This window comes from Acipenser ruthenus, chromosome 29, assembly GCF_902713425.1.
Source record: "Acipenser ruthenus chromosome 29, fAciRut3.2 maternal haplotype, whole genome shotgun sequence".
Taxonomy (NCBI): Eukaryota; Metazoa; Chordata; class Actinopteri; order Acipenseriformes; family Acipenseridae; genus Acipenser; species Acipenser ruthenus.
The window spans coordinates 2,581,032-2,607,490 of record NC_081217.1 but is presented as its reverse complement, the minus strand read 5'-3'; the positions used below and the strand labels follow the sequence as shown (position 1 = coordinate 2,607,490).

The following is a 26,459-nucleotide window of genomic DNA, read 5'->3' as shown; positions in this document are numbered from 1 at the left end:
CAACGCTGAGCTCACTTTTATTTCTTAATATCATTGGTTGATCTATACTGTATTCCCTTTCCCAAGCATTCCTAAATAATCTTCCTGTATGTCATTGTACAAGCCCATGTTTAAGTAAGCAGTCACACACACAGATATTCAAATTGCATCTCTCCACTGGACTTGCCTGCATAAATATTTTAACAAATGAAATTAAGGATCCTTCCTGCTGCCGCGGCACAGACACGCTAGAACTTCCAAGAACTTTATTGATTTGGGGTTGCCTAGCAACCGCCGTTGCCGTTGAAATTGTAAAGAATGAGATTTGATGAAGGTGGCAGCAGACAGACCAGGCTACTGTAGCTAGGGAATGTGTTCTGAATAACAAGCAGCATCTCCTTCTTCATGACTAGGTCTCAAAGCATTCTGTTAAATGTATTTTTTTTTTTTTTAATTATACCCAAAATATAACTCATTTGGGAATCCTCTCCCTGCACTGGCTTAATTGTATGGTGTAAATGATTATTTTATCATTAAATAAGTATGCCTGTTCTAACCCAGACAAACGTTTCAACAAAACTCTGCTGACAGACAGGCTTTTTAAAGATATAATGTGAGATTTTAAAGTTTTAGATCATAATTGATATCAGGTGAGGCTTAAATGGAATAATAATTATGCACTTAAAGTAGTGTTGGGACAAACATGTATTTTTAATCTAGCAAATCTCAGAAGTAAAATGAAACCCCACACCACACCCAATTACTTCATAAACAAATGAGAGAAACACACCTAACATTATGCATTGCTATCCTCTGCAAGATTGCACTGTTTGCTATACCATAATCAGTGCGCATATGATGCTAAGGTCATTTCTGCCATTCCATGACCTTGAAAATACATTTGAAGCAACAGAATATAATCGAATTTTAAGCAATAGAATAGTCAGATATCAATAGTGTAAGGCTGTTCTTAAAATATATGCTTTCATTTGACTGATCCAGCTGCCATTCAGAACCTGTTCATAGAAAGACCGAAGGAATGTATTCATTTAAGACAAAATGCGAATACATCTAAAACACTGGCATCTCCGAATGCAAGAGTTAAAAATAACTCCATCAGATGCCATGCGTGGGCACCAGTATAATGCCTCACGGATTCTCGCGCTGGCGGCGAGGACAGGCTGTTCAGAAGAAAATGCTAAAGAGAATAATTAGTGCACTCCTACACGATTCCTAGTGGAGTCCCTGACTCCTCCAAGCTCCGCTTTGTTCACCCGAGTGTTTCACCGGGAGGAGGGGGAGCTGCTATTCCGGGGGCTGGGAGCTATATTTAGCAACTGCAGGCTCTTGTCCCCTCTGAAATGCCATTTCTAGAAAGCTTTAGATAGAAAGGCCAGCATCGTAGTTCTAAAATTGGAAACATCGATAAGGGCTGTTTGCCAATCCTCCCTTTTTCTGCCAGTAGCCATTCCTTTGAGGTGATCTGTGCTCATTTATTCCAGCTTCACAACAGCATTGTGAGGGGTTAGACGAGCTTGACTGGCTGGGAGAATGTGGATTTGTTTCACATCCATTCTGGGGCTGAATCATTCGACGTGAGCAATCGCAAGCTGACTGGGGCTGCCTGAAATAAGGTAAATCCTTCCTGATCAGCCAACAGGAAACAAAGAGGTGATCTTGCAGGCATTACTACTTGCGAGGAAAACTATAATTTCCCCTTAGTTTTCTCAATTATCTCCTCTCTCCCGATCACTGTGTAGCTGACCTATAGTAGATGTTTAAGGTGGTCAAATTGATCCGGCTGGCTTACAAGATCAGATAATAATGCATAAGAATGTATTGTAATGCCTTTCACAAGCATTCCTAATTTCTATTCATATTTCAAGGACATCAATTTGAAGTAAAAAAAAATGCTTTGAGCCATAGGATAAAGATAAACTGGATTTACAGACGGCTACATTCTCATAAATCCTACCTAATAAATATATAAATAGCAGCTATGGAGACCATAATAATCCGCAGGGTCCTCGTTCATATAAATGATTCAAACTGCAGGTCAGACACCTGCTGGCCGACCTGCTCTTCAAATAGATGACCTTTCACCTCCCGAGCAGCTACACCTAACTCCAAACTCCCCAGGTCTCAGCTCTTCAACTCCACATGGTCCCAGAATAGAACAACTGACTCATCATTAATCAACACTGCTGGACAATAAGGAATCAGAAATCAGCAATTAGGAAACGTACAGCAGATACAAAGGCTGTAGAGCACAGGAAATGACATGCATCTGAACAGCTGCTTTTCACACAGGAGACATGAATTCAAAATATGAAAGCAATCCCGAGAACGTTGAAAACGATGTGGCGGGGAGACGTGCAGTGCAAGCGACAGACGCTGTAATTAATGAGCTTGTGTTCTGAACACTACGCTGTTCTGCAATGCTTCCATCTCCCAGTAAACCCTGGAATGGCCCAAACGGCTATGAAACAGGAATCACTGGCTGTGCAGCTCTGCCACCCCTTGAACCTGCTACATTTCCCATTCCTTCCAGCAGTAACTGAGTCTGCAACACCCTCAAAGACACACCTTGTTATATAAATGAAGAAGGATGTCCCAAGCACTGCTTTCTGTGCATGCAGTTTCAAACCTGGAAATCCCAATTCTCACCTTACAGCCCTGCATCCTTCAGCCAGCAGGTCCAGCCTCGTGCAATATTGATTCAGCTTGCACACTTACACAAGCTGGTTCTGCTTTGCACTTAACCTTATGTAAGTTGCACCATGGTATAACACAGTAGCTAAGACTACACATTATCCGTGACCTTATTTCTGCTTCTGTGCCTGTGTAATTATTTAAGAAACTAACAGCTGCATTTAATTGTGCATGAGATGCAGCACCTTGTTTTCAATGGGATCTCCAAAGATAATATACACAGCAACATCTAATTCTATCTTTATAAAACCATATGCAAATACAGGTGTGTGTACATATATATATATATGCACCACAATCCAGTTTGTCTTATTTTGCTTTAGCTTAATTTCTTTGCCATCCAGTGCCGTCAGTCCTCACTCACACCCCAAACCACAAACCCTCCTCCCCAACCCTGCCTGCCATTCCCCAGCCATCACTGCCTGCTAATCCCTCTATTAGCTGGATGTGACCGACAAGCCTTTCCACAGGTAGAGCAGCCTGACACCATGCAGAACAGCCCCAGTGGGACAGCCTGCTTATAACACCATGAACGACTTCCAGAGTGAGAGAGAGAGCGCTAGCGAGAGCAAGAGCCAGCCCATTGACTGCACGCCCACACGCCTCTCACAGAAACACGCCTCCTTCGCTGCTCTGGAGACTTTTAATAATTCATTGAACGTCAGACTTCATAGCCTGTCGAGGTACACGATTACTCCTCCTGGACCCAGATTTGGTTTTCAATATTTATTTCACCCCATTCTGTGAATTCACACTTTGTTTGTGACTTATACCGGAGATTATCAATTGATTATTAAAACTGTGATTTCTTAGACTGGAATTGTATCCTACCATTCAGTGCCACTCGCTGGCAAAAGGTTGTAATTGCAGTTTAACAGAATACTATACAATGCCACTTCATGTACCATTTGCCTTAACGATCTCAAGTCAAGGGAACATCAAATCTATCTGAAGAGTCCGAAAAAAAGAGTCTAACATGAATTCTTCCTCCAACAGATTGCATAACACGTTCAGTAAATCACTGAGATTAGAATTATCCTGGTGAGAAAAGCAGCCATTATAATGTATTTCAAATCCAGAGGCTAATGATGCAATTCAAGAGAATGAATGGAACTGCGTAGCTGTGCTATTTATAGAGCCATCTCGAAATGAGCCGACTGGTACAAATGAATACCAAGGAGGGGGGCTTTCATCAGTGCCCATGAATAAGAGCAACATTATCTCTTTGAGAGACATGAATAGATTTAAACAGTGTGATGCACAGCATTCCAGGGGACACTCAAACGTAAAGCTTTCTAACAATCTCACTTCTTACAACTGCTGCCCTCCGGGTACCGCGTGATTGTGTTAGATTCTTTTATTATTATTCACATGTTCTGGGTTAACTGGAGCATTTCATCCCTACCCCACCACTGGAAATACAATTCAACTGGAGCCTCGTAATCAAACAGCAGTATGACTGCTGGGGCCAGTTAATTCACGGCATAAAAAACAATCTATATATTTATTGCATAAGGGCAGCTCAGTTCTACTTCTACAAATTCAAAGCAGTAATAATGCTTATTTTGCAAGTTGTACATTTTGCAGAAACGAGTGAACATCCCATGTTTTCCAGTGTTTTGTCCCGCGTGGTTCTTACTTGGAGAGCTTCAGCTCGATCTGTTGCCGGATCTCTTGCCGCTCCTCATCGCTGCGTACTGGGAAGATGTTGCGATCCTCCAGCTCCTGCTTGCTGGGCCGGTTCCGCAGCTTCACTGTCAGCAGCTCCTTGTGCATCCTCCGAGGCAGCGTGCCTGAGAGGAGAGGGGAGGAGAGGAGAGGAGAGGAGGAGGGAGGAGGGGAGAGGAGAGGGGGGAGGAGAGAGGAGGGGAGAGGAGGAGAGGAGAGGAGAGGAGAGAGGAGGGGAGGGGAGAGGAGGAGAGGAGAGGGGAGGACAGGGGAGAGGAGGAGAGGGGAGGGGAGGGGAGAGGAGAGGGGGAGGAGAGAGGAGGGGAGAGGAGGAGAGGAGGAGGAGGGGAGAGGAGAGAGGGGGAGGACAGGGGAGGAGAGGAGAGGAGAGGAGGAGGAGGGGAGAGGAGAGGGGGGAGGAGAGAGGAGTGGAGAGGAGGAGAGGAGAGGAGAGGAGAGAGGAGGGGAGGGGAGGGGAGGGGAGAGGAGAGGGGGAGGAGAGAGGAGGGGAGAGGAGGAGAGGAGAGGGGAGGACAGGGGAGAGGACGGGAGGGGAGGGGAGGGGAGAGGAGAGAGGGGGGGAGGGGAGAGGAGGAGAGGGGAGGACAGGACAGGGGAGAGGAGGGGAGGGGAGGGGAGAGGAGGGGCCCATTAGTGACTGCTGACTGCTGTCACTCACCATTCACAGTTAGACGAAAACATCCTATATAACATTCCCGTGATTAAAAGGTTAATTTCCTGACTGTGCTGGCGAGACTTACCCGAGATGATGGAGTCGTTCCAGCTGTCCTGGTCCTGGGGCAGCCCGGAGGCGTCGGTCCGACGCTCGTCCAGTCTCACGTTCTCTTTGTTCTCGTCCGAGTCCTTCCCCGCACCCTGCTTGCTCTCGGGGACCCCCGCGCCCCCCGCCGGCTCCCTCTCTGTGCTGGAGGTGCGTGACAGACGACCCTCCGACCTCCTCTTCGGCGACGGCCTCATCTCCTTCCTGAGGAAACTGCAATAAGAGTGCAGGGGATGAGAAGGGAGGGAGGAGCCGTCCAAGGCATTGGAAATCATGGCGAGCGCTCACCTGTCCTGCCGGTGCTTGATGGCCAGGGCCCGGTGCAGCTCCTCGATGATGCAGCTGGGGGGGAGCGGGGGGTGGATGATGCCCATGTGAGGGGAACCTGTGGGGGGCGTGGCGTGCTGCCCTCGCAGGGGGCCTGTCGGCTGCTGCTCCGAACCCATCGCAGCAGAGCCCGGCTCTTTGGGAAGGATGGAATTCCTCAGGATGGGAGATAACGGATTCTGCCCTGCCGATTCAGAATGGGATCCTGGCAAGGAACATGGAGACAGGGATTACTGCACATAGTGATATAGTGGAGGTAGAAATACCGGTATGACTATTAATAATACCAGCATTATAATGTTACAAAAACATGTACCTAGGTTACAGTAAGATACATGTATCAACATACACAATACAGCTCTGCAATACAGGCACTTATTCAGAGGCAACTGTAATACTGAAGCAGGACACTTTTTGGAACGATCCCTCTCGGGACAGCTCACCTTCCGTGCCCCCCAGCTTGTTCAGGAGTTTGGCAGGCAGACCAGGTGCGGGAGGGGGGCTGGGGTGTCCTGTGGGGGGGTCCCCCTCCTCCTGGTTCTCAGGGGAGTCGTCGGCAGGGGGAGGAAGCGAGGGCTCGTCCTCAGAGCTGGGGCTCAGCTCCCCCACAGTCTTGCTGTCTGTTGGAAACCACAGAAACAAACATCACTGCATGACTAATGCATGATGTTTGCTATATTATGGGAATGCTGTCTTTTGGTTCTGGTAAAAGTTGCTGCTGGACTGCTGCTCTGTTCACACATTGAAATCCTCTTACATTACAGTTGCAATGCAAACTGCAGTTCAATCAGAAACCCCTCAAACACATACAGTACTATTTCCTGCATTACACTGCAGCATTTTCTATTGCGCTTTGATTTCAACTAAAGTCTGCTGTTTGTGGACAGCAGTACCATTGTCCCAACACTGAAGAAGCTTCTTATTGTAAACATACACCTTACACACAGCCGCTGTGTACTGTGGGATTTTTATACCGTGTTTTTTATTGAACATAGGGTGCCCTCTGGTGGTTGTATACAGCCCAACATTCACAGAGCTGTGAAGGTCAAAGCAGTGCAATGAGCTGAACGTGCAGCTGGTGCTCTACCTGTGGAGGTGATCTCCTTATCCGAGCCCATGTCCTCCAGAGTGTTGAGGTTGACCAGGGGGGCCATGCCCTCCTCCTCCTCCTCCTCTTCCTCAGCGTCCGAGGACCCCTGCGTGGGAGTGTCAGGGTCTCCGGGGGTCACCCCACAAGCCAGATCCTGGTCCTTCCCGTCTGAGTCTGCAAGGGGAAGGAGGTATCAAAAGGGGTGCAGGTAGAGTTGGGTGCTGCTCGGATGAGAGCGAGTCCCTTCTTTCTTCATTGTGTGAGCTGAGTTTAAATTGAATTTAAAAGGAACCACAGTTCTAACGTTAGCTGGCACTGTGTGTGAAGCAAAGATAATAAGAGTGTTAGGCATGAGTGATTTTAACAAAGCATTCAGATTTTATCACATCCCTCATCGAAGACTCAAAAGGTCAAATGTGATTGTATGTTTGGTACATTTTCTTTTATGTAAAACGTTATGGCAAAAGTTTATTAACAAGACGGGCGCTTGAATATCAGGAGTTTTAAGGGTGAAAAAAATTAATCTTGCAGACAGTCCTCCAGTTCAAACTCCGGTTATAAAGAGTAAAGCTTTATGAGCCTTAACTGATCTGGCTGGTATTGGCTGGATTTTGTTATTGCCACATTTCTGTGAATTATGTAAGCTGCTGCATCCTTCCCCAGGATCACATTGAGCTCAGGGAGTGATCTCTGCAAGGCAGGTATATATGGAGTTTATACAGGATCACACTGAGCTCAGGGAGTGATCTCTGCAAGGCAGGTATATATGGAGTTTATACAGGATCACATTGAGCTCAGGGAGTGATCTCTGCAAGGCAGGTATATATGGAGTTTATACAGGATCACACTGAGCTCAGGGAGTGATCTCTGCAAGGCAGGTATATATGGAGTTTATACAGGATCACACTGAGCTCAGGGAGTGATCTCTGCAAGGCAGGTATATATGGAGTTTATACAGGATCACACTGAGCTCAGGGAGTGATCTCTGCAATGCAGGTATATATGGAGTTTATACAAACATGCCTCCAGCTCCACTCACCTTGTTCCATCATCTCCGCCAGTCCTTTCCGCACCAGCTCATCGCGGCTCTGCCGTGCAGCCACCTTCCTCTCCAGCGCTGTCAAGAGACACCAGACAGCAGCCGTGAATTCACTGAACACGCCCTCGCACTATTCCTGATGCAAGGCAAGACTCACTGCATACTGCTGTGTGTGAGAACTGATGTAACCAACGCAAGATGCCATTCATGTGAGTGCGGAAGGACGCAGAAGCATGTCAAAAACGATTGACAGCTAAGAGGTTAAATCACTCATGGTGTGAAGGATCAGAACCCCATTCATGAATCTGCAGCAGCATCCCAAAGCACACATATTATTAATAAATAAACTGATAAGCTCTGGTGCTTGTTTGATCATGAGTTTACAAACCAGACATCAAAACATCACAGATTTATACATTTTCTTTGAGGTTTAAAGATCACAAGCCAAACATCTCACTGTGAATAATTTCACCAAGTCACACATTCATTTATTTAAGAAAAAATCTATTTTATACTAATTTATGGATCGGGGAACTACCAGAAAAAAAGAGCAGAGCCTCAGCCTATGAAGGGAGCCCCCCCCCCCCCCAGACTCCTCGCTCAGACATACTCACCTGTGGAGTTCTGCTTCAGCTTGTCGTTTTTCTTTTTCCTCCATTTCCAGGGTTTGAAGATACGCCCCAGCGTGGCCAGCTTGCTGTTGCGACGGATCGGGGGGGTCCGCACCCCCGACACCAAGCAGCCAGAGTGCAGCGCCCTCTGCTGGTCCATCACATCTACAGCAACAACAAAATACCAGGTTAGGATGACACCCCAATCAGCAACACAGCACGCAGGTATTTACATTGTTAAAATTCAGTGCTGGCAGAGAGCTCAGCACTGGATGTCTGTAAAGACAGTTAATGTCATCCAGAGAGCTCAGTACTGGCGATCAGAGAGCCAGTAAACTCTGCATCAGCTACAGAGTCACTTACAACGACGTCTCACCCGAAAGACGGAGCACAAGGAGGTTAAGTGACTTGCTCAGGGTCACACAGTGAGTCAGTGAGTGAGCCATGATTTGAACCGGGGACCTCCTGGTTACAAGCCCTTTTCTTTAACCTCTGGACCTCCAATGTGTGAACATTGAACTACAGTACATTTATATTGTGAGACTAACTGTACACTTCTTATTAAGAGAATTATATTATGTCCATAGACTTGTACCAGCACATTGCCACACTCTCAAAAAGAGAAGTGCTGCATAAGAAAGAAAGAACTCTAAAGTTGGATCAGTGAAGGGTTAAGCCAGGTTCAGGTGCTGCTGTTCAGTTCTGTGGTAGGAATCAGGGCTGGGGAATCCCGTGCACTCTGCAGACTCCAGACACACAAACACATCATCACGCATTTATAAGACTGCTGTGTCTCCACAGGGGACTGCTAGTTCATTCAGCTTTAAGGAGAGCCGTCAATCCAGACGTGCATGCGTTCAAATTGAACTTGGCAGCCTCCTTTATTTAAACCAAGCAGTCTGGCGTGCTGAGCACCTGAAGAGCAGCCGAGGCTTGGTGCTTCAGGGGAGTAACATGCAGGGGATTCTGTCATTCACATACCCAGGCCACAGGATCGAACCCAGCCCAAGGGGCTTAAAGGAGGCAAGCTGCCCAGTCACACTGCAGTGACAGTGCAGTCAGTGGAGAAGCAGCAGCACTGTCAGACTGCACAGGGGTGTGTAGTGAATTGTGTGACTTCCCTTTTTCTGGTACCTGATACAGACCCATCTGCCCCGCTCCATGCGCGGTCATGGGATGGTATTTATTCTAATGCTAGTCTCCTTGCTGTGGACGAACGGCAGTCTCAATACTGACCACTCTAACCAGTAATATAGCAGTGGGTAGGGTGCCATGTACAACATAACTGTTAATAAGACAGAGTATTTAAATGGTCACAGTGACTAGAGGGGGATAGCCTAATGAACCGTGATGCTTGTCTTGAGAAAGGTTTAATCTCATTAAAATAAATAATGCAATACTCAGCCTAGACTCGCTGCTAAAAACTTAAGAGCGAGAGACTTTAGACAGCTGGCAGCGTTCCTATTAAAAACTAGAGGTCTGCGTCGGCTGGGAAGCCTAGTCCAGTAAACTTTCACTCAGGGGACGGCTGAACTAGACTGAAATGCAGCAGCAGCAGCAGCACCAAGGTAGGGTAAGGCCGGGGTTGCCATGGATACCGCTCCAGACCTCGCAAGCACGTTGGGAGGAGCGGAGGTGACGTCATACAGTAAGAAGAACCAAGAAAGGGTAAAGGGACCAAGCGAGCTGCTTGTGTGTAGAATGCAAGACGGCATTAGTCGATGCTTTTAAAAACAGTAGGTGTAGTAAACTCCGCCCTACCTTTAAATTACAGGGTCATGCAAAGGTGGATTTTAGTTATCACCACTGCATGCAGGTTGCTGTTGGTTTTAAAATGTTTTACGATTTGATGTTTTCATTTACCGTGTATTCTACAATGCCATTGTTTATGCGGGTGGTCACATAATTTGCTTAGCTATTGCTAATGACAATATTAACAGTAACATAATGTATTAAAATTACAATATATACATAAATACACATGCATAAATAGCAAATAGGCACATATTTGCATGAGTGTATTTGCATGATTGCTATTTTTATTTCATTAAAGCTGGCGGTAAATAACGTTGGTGAGATTCATATTACAGTACAATGTTTACTTGCCGGTGTCAGTGCCTCACAATCTATGTGAATGCGACCTCGCCATACAGTCAGCCTAATCCAGCCACGCTAGAGCCACTCTACAGTAACCGAGATCACGCCTCCTGCAACCGCTGTCGGTTTAGCGCAGTTCTGCTGGCTTCGTGTTTTCTGTACATAAACTCTAAGATTCGTCCTGACTGACTGACAACGCGAAGCGAATCGTGTGAACTGCGAAACTCCAAAATCTCCGCAGTATGCTTGTCATTCAAATTCAGTGTGTGTGTTTTTTTTAAAAACAGCAATGTTTTTTTATATAACATAAGAACGTGAGCACTGCTCTTTTTCTCCTCGAAAAGACATGAGGCAAGAATTAACAAGATCATTAAATAAATAAAAATACAAACATTCGACTTAAACGCGTTTAGACCATTAAATTGCACAGCAGAATATTATTATGTATAAGTGAAAAACAGGCACCATGACACACCCCCTTTAAAAAAACACATATACACTTACTGTGATAGAAAAGTACTTGGCAACTATTTTTTTTAGCACACACACATCGCTCACTTTTTAATTCAACTATAACAATCTCATCGTTCGCTCCTCGTTTGCATCTCCCGCCACCTATCCTTTTCCGTAGCCGCTGTAAGGGTCCTAGAAGGCGGCACTTGTATTCATGTGCTTCCCGCTAACAAGAAAAAGCCAGAAGGTACCACGACAGCGTCCAGGTAGCTCGCAGCCCGCACAGAGTGAGGAGGGCTAATGGGGTTTCTATAACCCTGACTAGGAGCGCATGCTCTTTTTTTTATAGCGCAATCAGCAAAACGCTGAGCGCTCACTCTCATCCAGAGCATCACCCTTTTACTGCAATCACCGGTCTGAGCTGTGTTAACCCCTTACGCTCCCTTGCCGTTGCATTTATTTCCCCTTATACTGCAAAATACTTACACATAGCAGTCCTTGCGCAAACTGATCAGTGGTGGGGTTAATGTGCTTCTTAACCTTGTTGAAGTCTGAGAAACGACCAGCACGGGTCTATTCTGTTCAGCAACACATGGTGAGCATTACCTGTACTCCTGCACATGAATACACAACACTGTCCTGAGCATAATGGAGATGCACAGGTGCACCTCTCTGTGACCCTTCCAGCAGGAGAACCCTTTCCATTATCATGGACTACCATTACCTTCACTCAATCCCCATCAATCCTTATGAATACACATACAACAGTGTATGAGGACAGCATCAGAAGAAAAGCAAGCAGTCATTAGGTGTAGCAGCACCAGGGGTGTGTTTGGCACACTGATCAATGAGGAGCACATGGAAAGTCAAAGCAATGATACCAAGTAAGGAATAACAGATGGCAGGGAGTGTGGTACCGTATGTGTAGAGGTGATGCAGTTTGTGTATTGCCATATGCACAAGTTCTCTTCAGTGACTATGCAATGTCATTTGAGTGACTATGCAATGCCAACTAGTGTTATTGGCGTAGTGGTTAGAGCTGAGGACTGGGAGGAAGTGCAAACTACTTGTGCTATTTTTTTTAAATGTTAGGCCAGATTACTTCTCTTGTGCAACATTTGCTTCTTTTAATGTAGGCTGATTTGAAAAGGTGCACAGCCCCACTGCTGATACACACTGTGAGGCTGGTTTGCTGCATACCTGTCCAGGGTCCTGAATTATATATACTGTATTTGTGTGTCCTTCTCTATGTTGCTTGCCTCACAATAGAACTGTCCATGGTACTGAACATAACACTGTCGCTAAAGACTGCTAATAGACTGCAGTTTGGAATTTCTCCACTAGACTTCTATCACCCAGTAAAACAGAGTATTAATAATAATAATAATAATAATAATAATAATAATAATAATAATAATAATAATATAGATTGTAGGTTTTACCCACTCTAATACATTATGTTATTTTTATAAAATGATGCATTCCTTCTGCTTGAAATAGATATTTTGTTCTCGGTTTATCCTTTGCAGTCGCTGCTCTACCTCTCCAGATCTGCCGCTCTGCTGTCCTTGCCTGTGCTTTTCCTTAGGCTGCCTGCATCACATGCTCCATTGTTTCCCTCTCCCTCATGTTGAACAACACCTGGGTGATTGCGACCAATCAGGGAGCTCTTGTGTAAATGCTGGCACTGTCTACACTGCGATGTGATTGGAGAGGAATGACATCATGCTCACCCAGCCTGCCCACCCCCTGTAGCTGTCCATGGTGCTGAATCTCATGCTGTTCTTGTGTTGTTCTTGTTCTCCAATGAGAATATCTGCTACAGCATGTCGGGACTGACAAACCCTGGTCCCCGTGGGATACTGTAGTCCAGGTTTTGTGTCCTAACAAGACCCAAAATATTCATTTTCACAATGCATTGGCAGCACATATAATACAATGTATTCTACAATAATATTGTAACATGAAGTGCAACAATGTCCAGGGACCCAGATTAAGCAACACATCAATGGACCTTATTGGATGTGAGAAGAGATAGGCTTCTTAAAGATGGCGAGCAGCATTCTCCTGTAAAGCAGAGTGAACCCCCAATGTGGAGGACTGAACACTAAGAAAGCTGACGCTGGTTTTATTTAAACTACTGAAACAGCATGGGATATTGTGGTTATAGCACCTTCCAGGATAAGCAGGTCAGTGTGACTGACAATATTATTATTCACCAGCAATCGTGCCATTGTTATGCAAGCCTTCTGCAGTCAATGCATCAGCCTTGGGATGACTCACTGTATAGAGAACTGCCCTTTATTAAAGATCACATGTATTCAAGCCACTCTATTAAATGTACCCTCAAGTGGTTGTTATTGGATAAGCCTGTTTGTTCTCATTGGGTAAAATATATTGCATTGCAGTGCCTAGCAAGCGGCAGCCCCATTTGAAAAGATGCTGAAGCATTTTGACCCCTGCCTCCTTTTTTTGCACTGCAGAGTTATAACTAATCTTTCCTTCACTCATCTCTCTCTCTCTGATCCTCCCTGTCCCCCCTCCACCTCCCCTCTTTTATAACGTGTTCTCTTTTCTCTCTCTGATCTCACTTCAAGGTTAGACACTAGCACTAGCCCTGAATCCAGTCCTGGGTTTTGGAAGTACCCTCTCCTGTATGTATTGCTGCAATGGCTAGGTGACAGAAGCTTGAGGAATCAGATCTTTGTTCAAATGACCCTTGTCTTGTTCTGAAATGCTCCTGACATGTTACCAATTAATGACCTACAGACACAAGTATGATGTATTAGTGTATTAACACTCCTGTGATAAGAAGGTTCAGCTGACAGTAGAATGTGCTGATAGCTACAATCTCAGGCACCTAACCATTTAAATAATACATCTAAATGAGAGCTGTTCCAACAGCCAGGACTGAGTAGTGCTTTCTATGGCTCCTCTTGTCCTTTCTACCACACCCTCTCTCTCTCTCTCTCTCTCTCTCTCTCTCTCTCTCTCTCTCTCTCTCTCTCTCTCTCTCTCTCTCTCTCTCTCTCTCTCTCTCTCTCTCTCTCTCTCTCTCTCTCTCTCTCTCTCTCTCTCTCTCTCTCTCTCCACACACCTCTTTGTTTCCTCTCCCTCCCCCACTCTGCATTCTCTAAAGCTTGTGGGCTGCCCCTTGTTCTCATGTGCATTTTCTGATGGTTCAAAACAGATCAACACCGCAGGATTGCCCTGCCTCAGACACAGCCCTCCTGTCCACATCCACAAGATCTTTCCTACTAGTCTATTCATACCTTGTCAGTAAATTAGGGCTGGAGTTGGGGTTGGAGTTCGGGTTAGGGTTAGGGGGGAAGAAAATAATGCTGCACAACCCAAGTGCACACTTGGCTATTCATACTGACAGTGACCCTGCTCCACACTGACCCAGCATTCAAGCATTCTGTGCAATACCTTTCAATATGATAGGCAGAAAGTGCATATATAATAATACACTAGATTCTTGCATTGAACTGAACTCTTTTAAACAAACCCCAGGGTAAGTTCTCCCCATATCTCCTATTGCTCTATTCAATCGATCTGTTTAAACATTAAAAACAGGACTCAATGTTCTACTTCCTTCTATTAAAAACCCAACGCTGTGCTTACTTTGAAGACAAAAGTACACTAACGAAACTCACCCCCCCACACACACACATGCACGCACACACGCACACACACAACACACGCACGCACGCACGCACGCACACACACACCACACACACGCACACGCACACGCACGCACGCACGCACACCACATGCACGCACGCACACACGCACACGCACGCACGCACACTCGCACGCACGCACGCACGTATTCCTATATTTGTGGGGACTTCTCATTGACTCTCACTATATTTTTATTTACTATTTCTAAATCGAGTCAGACAAAACTCCACCCAAGTTGAAAGTCGACAACAAACTAAATATTTTGTTTAGTTGTGTTCCATGAAGGCATTCTTTGAAAGAATTAAATAGTGGCGGTGTTTAGATTAATTGAATAGACCCCCATATCCCTCTCACTCTCTTTTGCTGAAATATTAATGTGCAAAGGGCAAGGCATAAATATTCTTGCCAGTCATGGAACTGATTGATTTATTTTCACTGTTGCTCTGCTCCCACGAGCCAACCCAGAGGCACTTTACCTAATTACAGGCAATAAATCAGCATCTCTCCCTTCTCACTGAGGAAGGAGCACAGTCAAGCCTCACTGTCCCCGGGGCTGGGAGCACCTCTACAGCCAGGACAGAGATGAGTGACTCAGTGACTCAGTTTCAATGCAGCAACTGCAGCTCTAGGTTTGCTCAGCTAGTAGAGTCTGTGCTTCATCAGACTGCCTGCTGGCAGCCACTGTCTGTCTCTCTGCTTTGCAAGAAGGCTGAAACTGCCCACTGATGTCATTATGACCGTTGTTTACAATGCAGAAGGAAACTGCGCTGGTAGGTTCTGTCACTAGCGAATGATGCAGTTCTTGTGAAAAAATCCTTTAAATCTGAAAAAAGCAAGGGGCACTACCTTCTATGGGTTTGTGACACAGCTACAGCAGAGTCTAGCTCTTTATTTTCATACCACATTGCACATGTTGCCTTAACTCCCATCCAGACTCCTGCAGCCCCCAATACAATGTGATTCTTATCTGCCTTGCCACAATACAGATTGTTCATCTATCAAGCTGTATATATGAAGACCAACACTATCTTGGGTATAATGCAGTATTTTCTACCAGTTTACATTCAGGGAGCTCAAGCTGGCAACTACTGTCACTTGGTAATCTACAACCTACGTTCACCAGCACAGTGTCTGAAAGCCATTCTCTGAGGCACCACTAACCACATGAGATCAGCCTACTACACCTTTTGCCTGAATCCCCACTAAAGACATGCGAATCATGCTGTTATTGCGCTCTCATGTTCAGCCATCACAGTGCTGCGATGTATAGATCCACAGGCCCCTTGTCAGTAATGGTCTGTTTCATGACATCACTATATGTTGCAATAAATGGAACAGGATGCGGTTTGACAAACATATCATCACGCCATGACACAAACGTTTGATTACTTGACTCTAGTCTCTTAGAAGTTTTCTCTTTGAGTTTTTTCAAGTTAAGGATGAAGTTGTAGACTGCAGTGTAAGCACACTCCGCAGTGGTGACTGACAGCTCCTCTATCCTGCGGATTGATCCCATCCCAGCCCCAGGACAGTGAATCCCTGTTGTAGAGGACTGAGATCACCCTGTGAAAGAGGCCCACTTGTACTGCTCAATTGAAAAAAAAAATCACATGCTTAATTTCCAGATACCCAGTGCACGGCGGTAATGGATGATTTCATTTTCGTGCCATTACGTGCAATCTCTGAAGCCTCTACTCGCTCAGAACGCACATAAAAACATTTCTATCAAGCGTTTGTCACGCAAAGTGAACACTAATAGATACACATCGGCTTTCTTTGGTAACAATACCAGATAAATGCACACAAATAGTGTAAAGGACAGCTTGATTTTGATCAGCGAGTCAACGGCTCCTGTGTGGTTCACTGGGACTCTCTCAATTACTAGGCTGGGAAAATACCTTATTCTTACAGTTCCTAAATGGCAATTCTTAGCTATAATTCTGACAAGGTTTAATATCATCTTTTGTACAAGGATTTCCGTTTTTTTCTATTAACTATTAAGGGGGTCTGTTCAGTACATTAGAGCGTGTGCAGAGATTTAAGTCTCGTTTCAGCTAGCTCCCAGTCCTCAGCTCTACCCACTGTGCCACACCACCTCCTGTCTGCTGTATCTGACAAGGGAGTGGGATGCATGTTCAGAGTTGAGAAAAAAAAAAGATGATTTCAGAATATCAGAAACATCAACCAAAGTGTTTCAGTAAAGCCATTATCAATGCCTTGATTAGCAATGCCTTTTGAAAAATCACTAAAATCACTTGCAGATGTTACTGTTTGCTTTTGATTCGAAGAGCCTGGCACATACAGTAGTGCAACTTGGTAGCCAATGGGCCAAATACCGAGACCGTGCTATTATTCTGAAAGATAACTGCAGCGGTGGAAATGCAAATATCCCGTGCGGCATTTCCAAAAACGATTTATACCAAAAGGCTTCTTAGAAGAAATAGGTAGCGAGCCTGTGGCCTGGGGAATGGTTATGGTTGAGATGACACAGAGATGCCCCTGATATGTGCCAGTTCACATCAGCAACCATTCTGCAAACCGTGGCTGGTAAAACAGCCAGCCTCTGTTAGCAAACTGAGCAACTGAGTGAACAGAATGAGTCACAGTCCTGAATATTCACCACAAAGAGAAGGGGCGGGATCTATATATAGCCTCTGATTAATAATACATGAGCCCTGTCGATTTAAATACAGTGTCCTAATCCTTCTGTCAAGACGCCCGCTTGCAGTAGCTGGAATGGATGGGGGAATGTTTTTGCCTTACAAAGCGAGCATAAAAAAAAGTCTGAGTCCCTTTGATGTAACTTTGAGGAAGGTTAATCCAATAGAATCCAATCCAACCCAATCCAATCTCAAAGCTGCAGGGCCTTTGGAGATCAGCAGCAGCCACAGAGTCTTCAGGGTTCCTTCCAGGGAACAGCAGAGGGGCGGTGAGGCAGGCAGCCCACGCTGAGGCAGCCAGGGTCTCCCAGGACAAGTGCATGACAGCCTGGGCACTCCGTGATGACAGAGAAGAGAATCTATAACGGCTTGAGTGAGCGGGGCTGTCCTTCAACTCTGCTCCTTTATCTTAGGATAACCTTGGCTGAGCAGGTTCACAGTGCCTGTCTGTAACATGGAAGTGCTGAATAAGGGTCTGAACAATTTCCTCTGAAACCCCAAACAGTGCCTCTGTTTCTGGTTACTGGTGGCCAACCCCACTGGGCTAATCCTCAATTGGGAGATGATTGTTAAAGGAAGGTGTGACAGAGCAAAAAGCCCTGCTTGTGCATATAGTGTGTGTGGGACTGTAAGGTTGGCAGGGGTGGGGTTAATTCTGTCCCTCCAATCAATCACAGGTGTGGCCATTCTCCAATTAGGTAATTGAGTGCTAACTGGAGAATAGCCACCTGTTAAAAGGAAGAGAAATCCTTTATCTGGTTGAGAAAACAGACAAAAACTGGGCCTGCTGTGGCACACAAGTGGGATGTTGCTGTTAGGAGGAACACGTTTTAGTGGATTTAACTGAAGAGACCCTCATTTTCCTCCCTCGGATCCCCAGTATTTAAAACCACGACTAGGGTGCCTTCTTTAAACTGGTACCATGTTTGAGCTGTCAAATCTGCAAACTACTTCAAAAGTAACAACATGGTCCCTGCTTTTGGAATTATGACTGATTACAGTATCACATTGTTTAGAAAATTCATCTTTCTTAATCCAAGTGGCGTACTGGTAATTTTGAAGAATCATCTCGCTAAGCCTATTTTAAGTATGTGCATTCCATTCTCAGGTTTCATAATCCTAATGAGCAAACGCCTGGTTGCCAGAGAGCATTGCCATGAAGCCAGCAGCTGTGAAGTGATTCTGCTATTCTGGGACTTGTTTCCTCGCAGAGAGGAGTTACAAACTGCTGCACAAGTGCAAAGCTAATACCAGGACGTAGCTCAAGGATCCTTGCTAAAATAACCAACATGATCTATACAGTGGCAGATGACGCAGGTCTTCCGATTGGTGCGTCTGTCACTGTCGAAGCTGTATTCATAAAGCACTGGCATGCTGCTTGTAAATGCATGAGATCTTCACAGTGTGGATAGTCGAGGGGTGGGCACCATGGGTTAGTTCATCCCACGAGATGATGCAGTCACTGTGGGGACGGATGGGTTTCTCTTTCGCTACAGTGGTGGAATGGTTTAACCACTGCTGTTGCAGTCACCATAGTAACAGTTAACTGTGAGAGCAAAATGATCATCAGTCTCTCTACAGCTCATTAGCATCGCACTATGATGAAGCTTTTTCAGAACACTCGCTCTATCCAAACTTACTGGGCTCGTGGAGACCACTTTGTTCTTCGATAACACTATACTAGAGTGTGTAATAAGTATAGGGACAGTATCGAGAGTGGAGTGAGGATTATTTATTTTATTTCAGTGTGTTTAAATCAGGATATCTCCCGTGGGGATATCCCATGAGATCAATACTAAAAAAAGAAATTCAGTAATTGGAACAGACTAGTTAATATCAAAGACGTGACAAGCATCGCTTTAAAATCAATATCGAATCTCTTAACGGGATTACCAACGTCCCCAATGCCCCCTCTCCCCTTACTACTACCTAAAAGCTGTTGGGTTGAGGATGTGCACAACTTTCAAACAGAACAGGTAGATCAAATGCTGCTGTTCTGTTTGCTGGTACCTGGCACCTTCCTGCTCTGTCGGTCAGTCTCCCTGCAATAGTCTATCTGTAAACAGACCTGCAGAAGCAGCAGTAACAGACTCTTAAAACACAGACAGTAGCTGTGCTCCTAATATGCCACTCCTGATCTCTAGGTAATGGACATGAAACCAAAGCTATTTCTAATAGTAGGAAGTAGGAACAGAGAAACACAGGCATTTCCTTTGTATCTTGCTGAATAACCTACTGGTGCTGTTGAGGCAAGTCCCTGATAGAACCAGATGCTGCACCTCAGAGGAGTGCACTGTCTAAACAGTTTGAAACGGAACAATGGGATAATGAATTGCCAGTCTCCTAATGACAGGTATGAACCTTTCACTGGTGTGAAGTTTTGTGCATCTGCTTCAGAGGAGCCACCTTATGCTGAGAAGTTGTGCCCCTGTTTAGCTTGCTTGGAATTGCTGGTGGCACATTCTTAATAAAGTGTTAAGGTTCTGTCGAAATGCTGAAAATGTAGTCGAGGACAAAGGGGCGTTGAATTACCAGTGTCCCCCCGCAGCACTGAACACCCCCAAACTGAAACACACAGGAGTCTTCTGTAGTACCATCAGTAAAACAATGACTATATTGTATACAAACTCACACACTCGAATAGAGGTTAAAACAAGTTCTTACTGTGTTTAAAATTAGATGTGTCTTCAATGAAAACAATAAAAGGCTCATGATCCCTTAACATAGGAAATAGTCTGTGTGTGTGTGTCTGCCTTTGTCTATGTTTGTGTGTAACACACGCACACACACAGAAACATACAAAGACCATACTCAGAGCAAGCTGAATGGGGAGTGTGTGTATGTGTGTGTGTGTATGTGTGTGTGTGTGGGGGGGGGGGGGGGGGGGGGAGTAAATCACATTTTATCAGTGAAAATGTCACATAGGGGTCACTGCTGATAGCTAAACTATAGACACAAATGCATTTGATATTTGAAAGATTTAGAACTGAACTAATATATCTCACATAATAACATATATAATGTATATGTTGCTTGAGGAGAGAGACCAGGACAATGGGAGAAAAGAGAAACCTAGTGTTTGCGCTAAGGAATCCCCAGGAAGCAATGCAATTAGGGTCTTCTTGCCAGCTGTGTCCTGCATTGTAGTGTACACGGATATATATACTGTAGGAACTCGTGTATGTATCAGAGCACTTTCATTTTAGACAAAAATGTTAAGCGCTATGTGTGATCACTGTGTCTGGGTAGGTTCAGCAGTGGTCAGCTCCAAAGAAGCCGCTTTATAAAAGAACCAAAATACCGCAATAGCACAGAAATGATTTCATTATTATATATATAAAAAAAATGTATTTAGAAAAATCATAATATTACATTATATTTGTATATCAAATTCGGATGGTTTATTGCTTCCTTTATTCGTTCAGCTGTAAATAAATACATGAAAACCGACGACCTCGCGTTTATGTTTCATCGAGATGTTTCTTATTAAAAGTACCAAGCATCCCTAAAATGGTGACACCCTCCCGACCCACCCATAGACATGGTCTAGAAGAACAGTCAAAGCTGTAACAGTACAAAACACGCTGCTTCCAGTCCACAGCGAGGCTGCCTCTTACCTGTGTTCTGTACCTGATCAACGCCAGTCTCCGTGAGGATGTTGGGGTCGCTCTGAGATCGTCCACGCTGCAGCACACAGTTTTCTATTCCATCCGATGATGCCATGGATGTGAACCACAAGAATGCAGAATTAAATATTGAAACCCAGATCGGTGAAGCCAAGGTCACCACCAAATAGCGGCAGCGGGGATTTAATTTGGTCTGACAACAGCAGCTTCAGACAAACTAGCAGCCAGGGAGGTTGAAGAAAATTCCTCAATGCGAGTCACACTGCGATCGTGTGTGTACGCGTGCGGACTGTGTTCCCCACCTTGGAATAATCCCAATGTCCCAATGTGAAGAAGGTACAAGCTCAAGCCTGAGTTCTGATTTGGCGACTCCAGGTGTGCTCCATTATGACGTGGAAATGAAAATTAAACAGAGAATATATGCATGGAAAAACAAGCACACACACACACAGATAATACATCAGCAAAATCCCATAACAGATTCTGTAAAAAGAAAAGAAAAAAAGACGAGGATCTCCTTAATTCCACGAATGCATCTAATTCTGAAATCGGTTCAATGTGTAATCGATCACATAGCATCTGTGTGAAGGGAATAGATTCTACCAGAATCCCCTGCGCTGGGCGACAGGAGAGGAGAGGAAGGGAGAGGAGAGGAGGGGGCGGGGACGAACATTGATAGAAAGGAGACGGGGAATGGTTGGAGATAGTGTTTGGTGATTCATTGGGGGTTTAGGAGACAGAAAAGGGGATGGGTTATATAGCAGATGGGAGCTATATTAGTGTATTGGGAGGGGTTGTACATTAGATACAGTGGGAGATGGCGGCATTTAAATGGAGAATATAGGCTGTAGACGATTGCAACGCCGAGGGATACAACAGACCAATAACCAATAGACAAAACCAAAGCTCCCGATGTTTGCTGTACAACGCTATGCCTTAAATAGCATTATATTCTTCATAGACAATACCTGATAGCTAATAGTAAGGGCCAGGTGTATGCACAGTATGAGATTTCAAACTGTGTAACGACAGCCGTCAGCAGCCTATATTGTCTCCGGCTGCAGGACTCACCAGTGGGGTAGACGGTGTGCAGACTCCACGGGCCACAGTTGACAGGAGTATTTTACTTTAGGGAAACGTCTTTGAAAGGGATCGCACTCAAACGCAAGGCTGCATGCTCTACCTTTTTTTTTCCTTTGTTCAAACATCTCCACGGGGTATGAGGTTAATCAATTTGTTTCCACTGAGCTGTAGCATCGCTCTCATCCATCTGCCTGCTTTTCGCTGGACTGCCTTGCTTTACCTGGCATCTTTGGGTTCTTCCACGCTCTATACATTCACGATATATGAAGTCGCCAGTGCACACTGTCTGTAGGATTGTTTTCAGTGGATATTCTTTAATCCCTATAAACACTTGTTATAATCCTTGTAGATTAAATATAATCTAATAAAGTCAAACCATAATGTACACTAAAATGCGCTAAATCTGCGACCCCTGGATTAACCGTCATATTATTAAAAATAAATAGATAAATAAAATACCACGAATCGCCACTCTTTGGTAAAACGATGCACACTTTTTGAACAGGACTTGGTTGACTTTTGTTCTGCTATCTTTTAAAGATTTGCTAACAAAACCTTTCATTTAGGGTAATGTCTTCATTGCACGAATTCCTACAGCAGCTGTATTTTCTGTTCTTTTCTGTCTGGGGAGATCATGGCGCTATCTGTGTATCGCATTGGGCGCACTGTCGTCTTTGTTTAAATTGGAAGACAATAAGAAAGACATGTCTATGTCCCCTTGTATTTATTCATGTTGGTATATATGTGAATGGTGTGCCGGGAGCAGGCACGCAGTTACACCGTGGCAGTAATGTAAGTCTGCTGTGTGCGGGGCACTGCGATGCTTATTCAAGAGCTGAGTCTGTTGATTGAGAACAAGGCAGTTACTGTTTTAAGAGAAAGCGAGAAGGAGTAAACACTACAGTCTGTAGCCTGCAGTACTGGTACAAAACGACCAGAGCAGGGAAAATAAAACGCTCATGTTTATCTATACACACACACACACACACACACACACACACACACACTGTAAACCAGACTATTACATAATAAAATACAATGTCACGCAGCAGATTTTAATATGCAATCGAGGCTTATTTTGACAACCTTTTTTTTTTTTGGTTGCTCATGACGTTTATTATCAAATAGGCCCACTTTAAAATAAACACGATGATCTGAAGCCTGTGCTTTATGTTTAATTCTTAAAAATGTGGTTTTACAGTGCAGTTCCCAAGACAGTTGCTGTGAACCTGCAATTTGCAATTTTAGGAAGTTATTTTTAGGATACTGTAGAGCACGTTGTTTTATTGTACTGTGAACTTTCCAAACGGGACTAATTGAATTTCTAATTAAAGGCGGCACATGACATAAGTGAAACATTGATAGCTTAAATGCTATTGATCTGATCTAAGTATCTTTTTAAAATAAACAACTAAATAATCTTCACTAAATAATGCATGCATTGGACTAGGACCTGGACAAACATTCTTTTAAAAAAAAACTGAACGGGTTGAAATGAATGACAAGTTTAAATGCCTCCCAAGCTCGCTAATTACAACGTGTAACAATTTTTTTTTTTTTTTGGTTCCTGGGTAGTAAGTGTTATTTCCTAATTGCTTATGCCTCAGAAGTATATAAAATTGCTATTATTCCCCACAAACTTTGCTTTTGTGACCAGGAGTGATATTTTGAAATTTACCTATTTCCAATGAGAAAACGGGCGAATTTGTGTCTTTTCGTTCACATAAAGTCAGAAAAAAACAACATATGAATCCAAATTAACATGTATTTATACTAAAGTAATACAAAAATAACTACAAAAGATTTAGAAATGAGTAGTTTTTCGAGATTTACGATTATACTGTAAATCACTTTCACAAATCAGCCCCCAAATGTAGTCTCCCATCATGTTCTCGTTATACTGTCCTTGGTAGCGGCGTTCAAAGTCCAGTATATCCTGGTGGAAGCGCTCGCCTTGCTCCTCCGAGTACGCTCCCATGTTCTCCTTGAATTTATCAAGATGAGCATCAAGGATAAATAATGCATGTGCCAGGAGAATGGTAGAGCCCAGTTTTAACATGTAATGTTTCATATGGTGCATTGTTTACCAATCATCCTTGAATACCTTTAACAAAATAATGGCTCCAGAGAAAGTGAAACTATATATAGACTGCTGTGGAACCCCTTGGGTCAGACGGAACTCAAAGAAGAGTTCTAGGTTTGTGTTGTAGCTTGTTCTAAATGTCACTCCAGTATTCCAAGCCTGAGAGCTTGCCTGCCTCCTCTCAGTCAGTAATTGTTTCTGCGCTACACAATAGATTCCCCTCTCTCTCTCTGTGAGATCCTGGGTTTGCCATTAAAGACATAGCTCACCCAGTCATCTCCACTGACATTTAAAACCTTCCGGGAGGCAAAACACACTTCAGTGGATATCTTCCTGTTAATTAGCAGGTTAGTAAAATAGATTCCAGCCCAGGAACGAAGATGAGGAGTCCTTTAGTGGTGATGTTAGCTTTCTGATTCCAGCTCAGGAATGAAGCTTAGGGGCCCTTTAGTGGTGATGTTAGCTTTCTGATTCCAGCTCAGGAATGAAGCTTAGGGGCCCTTTAGTGGTGATGTTAGCTTTCTGAGTTGTCGTCTGATACTGTAAACCATGCTGATGATGCAGTTTGTATTAGATTATATTTGACTTTTAAATGTAAATATTATTTTCTGTGCCTATTGTGTCTAGTTTCTTTACTAGGGTTTTTTTTTTGCGTGCTGCTTCTCTTGTTGCTTTTAATTAGAGCCTGCCACTCTGCCAGTGGATGTGATGTCTTCCTGCATTTAAAAGTATATATAGAAATAAACAGTGCCTGAAAGACAATGTGTGACCCGCTATACAGTGAGTCAATAGCACAGCTTCAACCTTCAAGCTGCTTTTTATATCCCAAGAGGATTTTGCTTTTCCATGAAAGCAATGCCTGCTGTATTCATGAAGCGAAGCCTCCTTCTGTTTATAGGGCACCCCAATGACATGATTTACACCCGCCTGCAAAAACACACCAGGGTGGATTCAGTGGAAGCACACCTATACTGAGCCACTTACAATGGGAGAAAAAAACCCATTAGCCAACACAACTCTTGTGCAAATACTCATTAAGCCCTAATGTTATGTGCTCATAATTGCATTGTTCAGACGAACACAATCAGTTCATTATATTACCACTCGTTATCACACAGGTCATTTCAGTGTCACAAGGACACGCTGAGATCACCTAACTCAAGTCTTACACTCTAATAGTCTTGATGCAGACATTGTGTTTGAGGCTGATTACTTTATTATGAGTTCAGCGATTCCTTTCCCAGTCACAGGGTCACAGTGACCCAGTTTATTTACATGAATTGCAATAAAACCTAATTGGCTTAATAGTTAATAGCAGTGTGGTTTAACAGCCATTAACAGAATACAAATCTTACAAGACCTCCCTTTTAATGTTATTGATGTTATTAATTAAACTGTGGCAATCGATGCAATTTCTACTACGATATAAGCTCCACAGCTAAACATGTTTTTGTATCAACACTTTTATGTTTTAATGCATGTTTTGCCAGATTAATGGTTAGAAACCCTGTTTATAATCTCAGTTTCTGTTTAGCAATCCCTTTGAAGTGATATTTGAAGGGCTTGACTGAACTCAAATGGAATAATACCGTCAGGAAAGCATTACCGGATAATATATTTTTCTGCTTGACCTGACCATTTTATCATCTTGTGCTTGAAGTTAAAGTGATCAAAATATAACTGACTGCATTGTATCCCCGGGAAATGTCAAACAGATGATTGATGGACCTGACTTATTGAACTGGAAGGATTCAGCAAAAGGTTTCTTAATATTGACATAAATAATATGTTTACCACAGGCCCAGGTACATCAGAACTGCCCTTCTATTGGCTACTGCAATCAGAGGTTAAAGGTCAGCGTTGTGGAAGGAGAGCAACATGTCAACTTGTTAAACTGCGTCTGGATACCCTGTGCAATGCATACATGTCTCCATCCCTCTGGTAATGTAATACATGGATTATCCTGCTGCAGGCTAGGTCTGGTTCCAGCTTTCAAGGGATCCAGTCTGGATGACTTTCAAGTTCCGGCGCAACCAGGCTCCCTTCATAAATCAAAGCCTAATTCACAATACAATTAGAGTCAACTCCCCAAAGACACCAGAGGAGCATCTGGAGGTGTGGTTCTGCTCATACAGGCACTGGGAAGAGTAAAGTGTAAAGTGCCCTTGGTCGTCTTCTAAATGGGACTATTTCCACTTTCCACCCTGGCTTAAGGATCTGTGCTGCTTTGTTGAGTGGTCAGTGCTGGTGAGACTGTCCAGTGTGAAGAGCGGGGCTTGAATAGTGTCTTAAGAGCTACACACCTTCAACTACACAACTGCAACTGGGACTGGAGAAGAAAATAAGTTAAATAAAGTAAGAACATATACATGTCTGTCCTGATGCAGCCTTTGATGAGTGTCCTTATGAGCAGCCTTCAGTAGGGACTGTGTGCCCAGCAATGACAGAAATTGATTTGAAGAACAAGGAGCAAAATCTGCATTATAGAAGGAAGGCTGACCTTGAAGCAGCGGGGTTAGGCTGCAGAGGAGATTTTTCCCAGGGCACGAGTATCCACAGTGCTGCT

The 26,459-nt window shown here is 44.1% G+C and overlaps 1 protein-coding gene across 4 annotated transcripts in view; it reads right to left on the bottom strand.

The window, feature by feature from the left end:
* The window catches only part of LOC117964413 (phosphatase and actin regulator 3-like), a 35,046-nt gene extending 13,685 nt beyond the window's left edge, over positions 1 to 21,361 (bottom strand). The window contains exons 1-8 of one of the 4 annotated variants that reach the window (XM_059004058.1): positions 20,719 to 21,361; positions 8,211 to 8,372; positions 7,597 to 7,674; positions 6,555 to 6,731; positions 5,911 to 6,087; positions 5,429 to 5,672; positions 5,121 to 5,353; positions 4,331 to 4,484 (exon numbers count right to left, since the gene is read on the bottom strand). In XM_059004058.1, the coding sequence (XP_058860041.1) occupies positions 4,331 to 4,484; positions 5,121 to 5,353; positions 5,429 to 5,672; positions 5,911 to 6,087; positions 6,555 to 6,731; positions 7,597 to 7,674; positions 8,211 to 8,372; positions 20,719 to 20,824 (1,331 nt within the window). In that variant the 5' untranslated portion in view covers positions 20,825 to 21,361. Of the gene's footprint in view, positions 1 to 4,330; positions 4,485 to 5,120; positions 5,354 to 5,428; positions 5,673 to 5,910; positions 6,088 to 6,554; positions 6,732 to 7,596; positions 7,675 to 8,210; positions 8,373 to 10,808; positions 11,025 to 20,718 lie in introns of those variants that run through there. The other 3 variants (XM_059004059.1, XM_059004060.1, XM_059004061.1) reach the window with 3 other exon arrangements.
* Between the last annotated feature and the right edge of the window lie 5,098 nt (positions 21,362 to 26,459).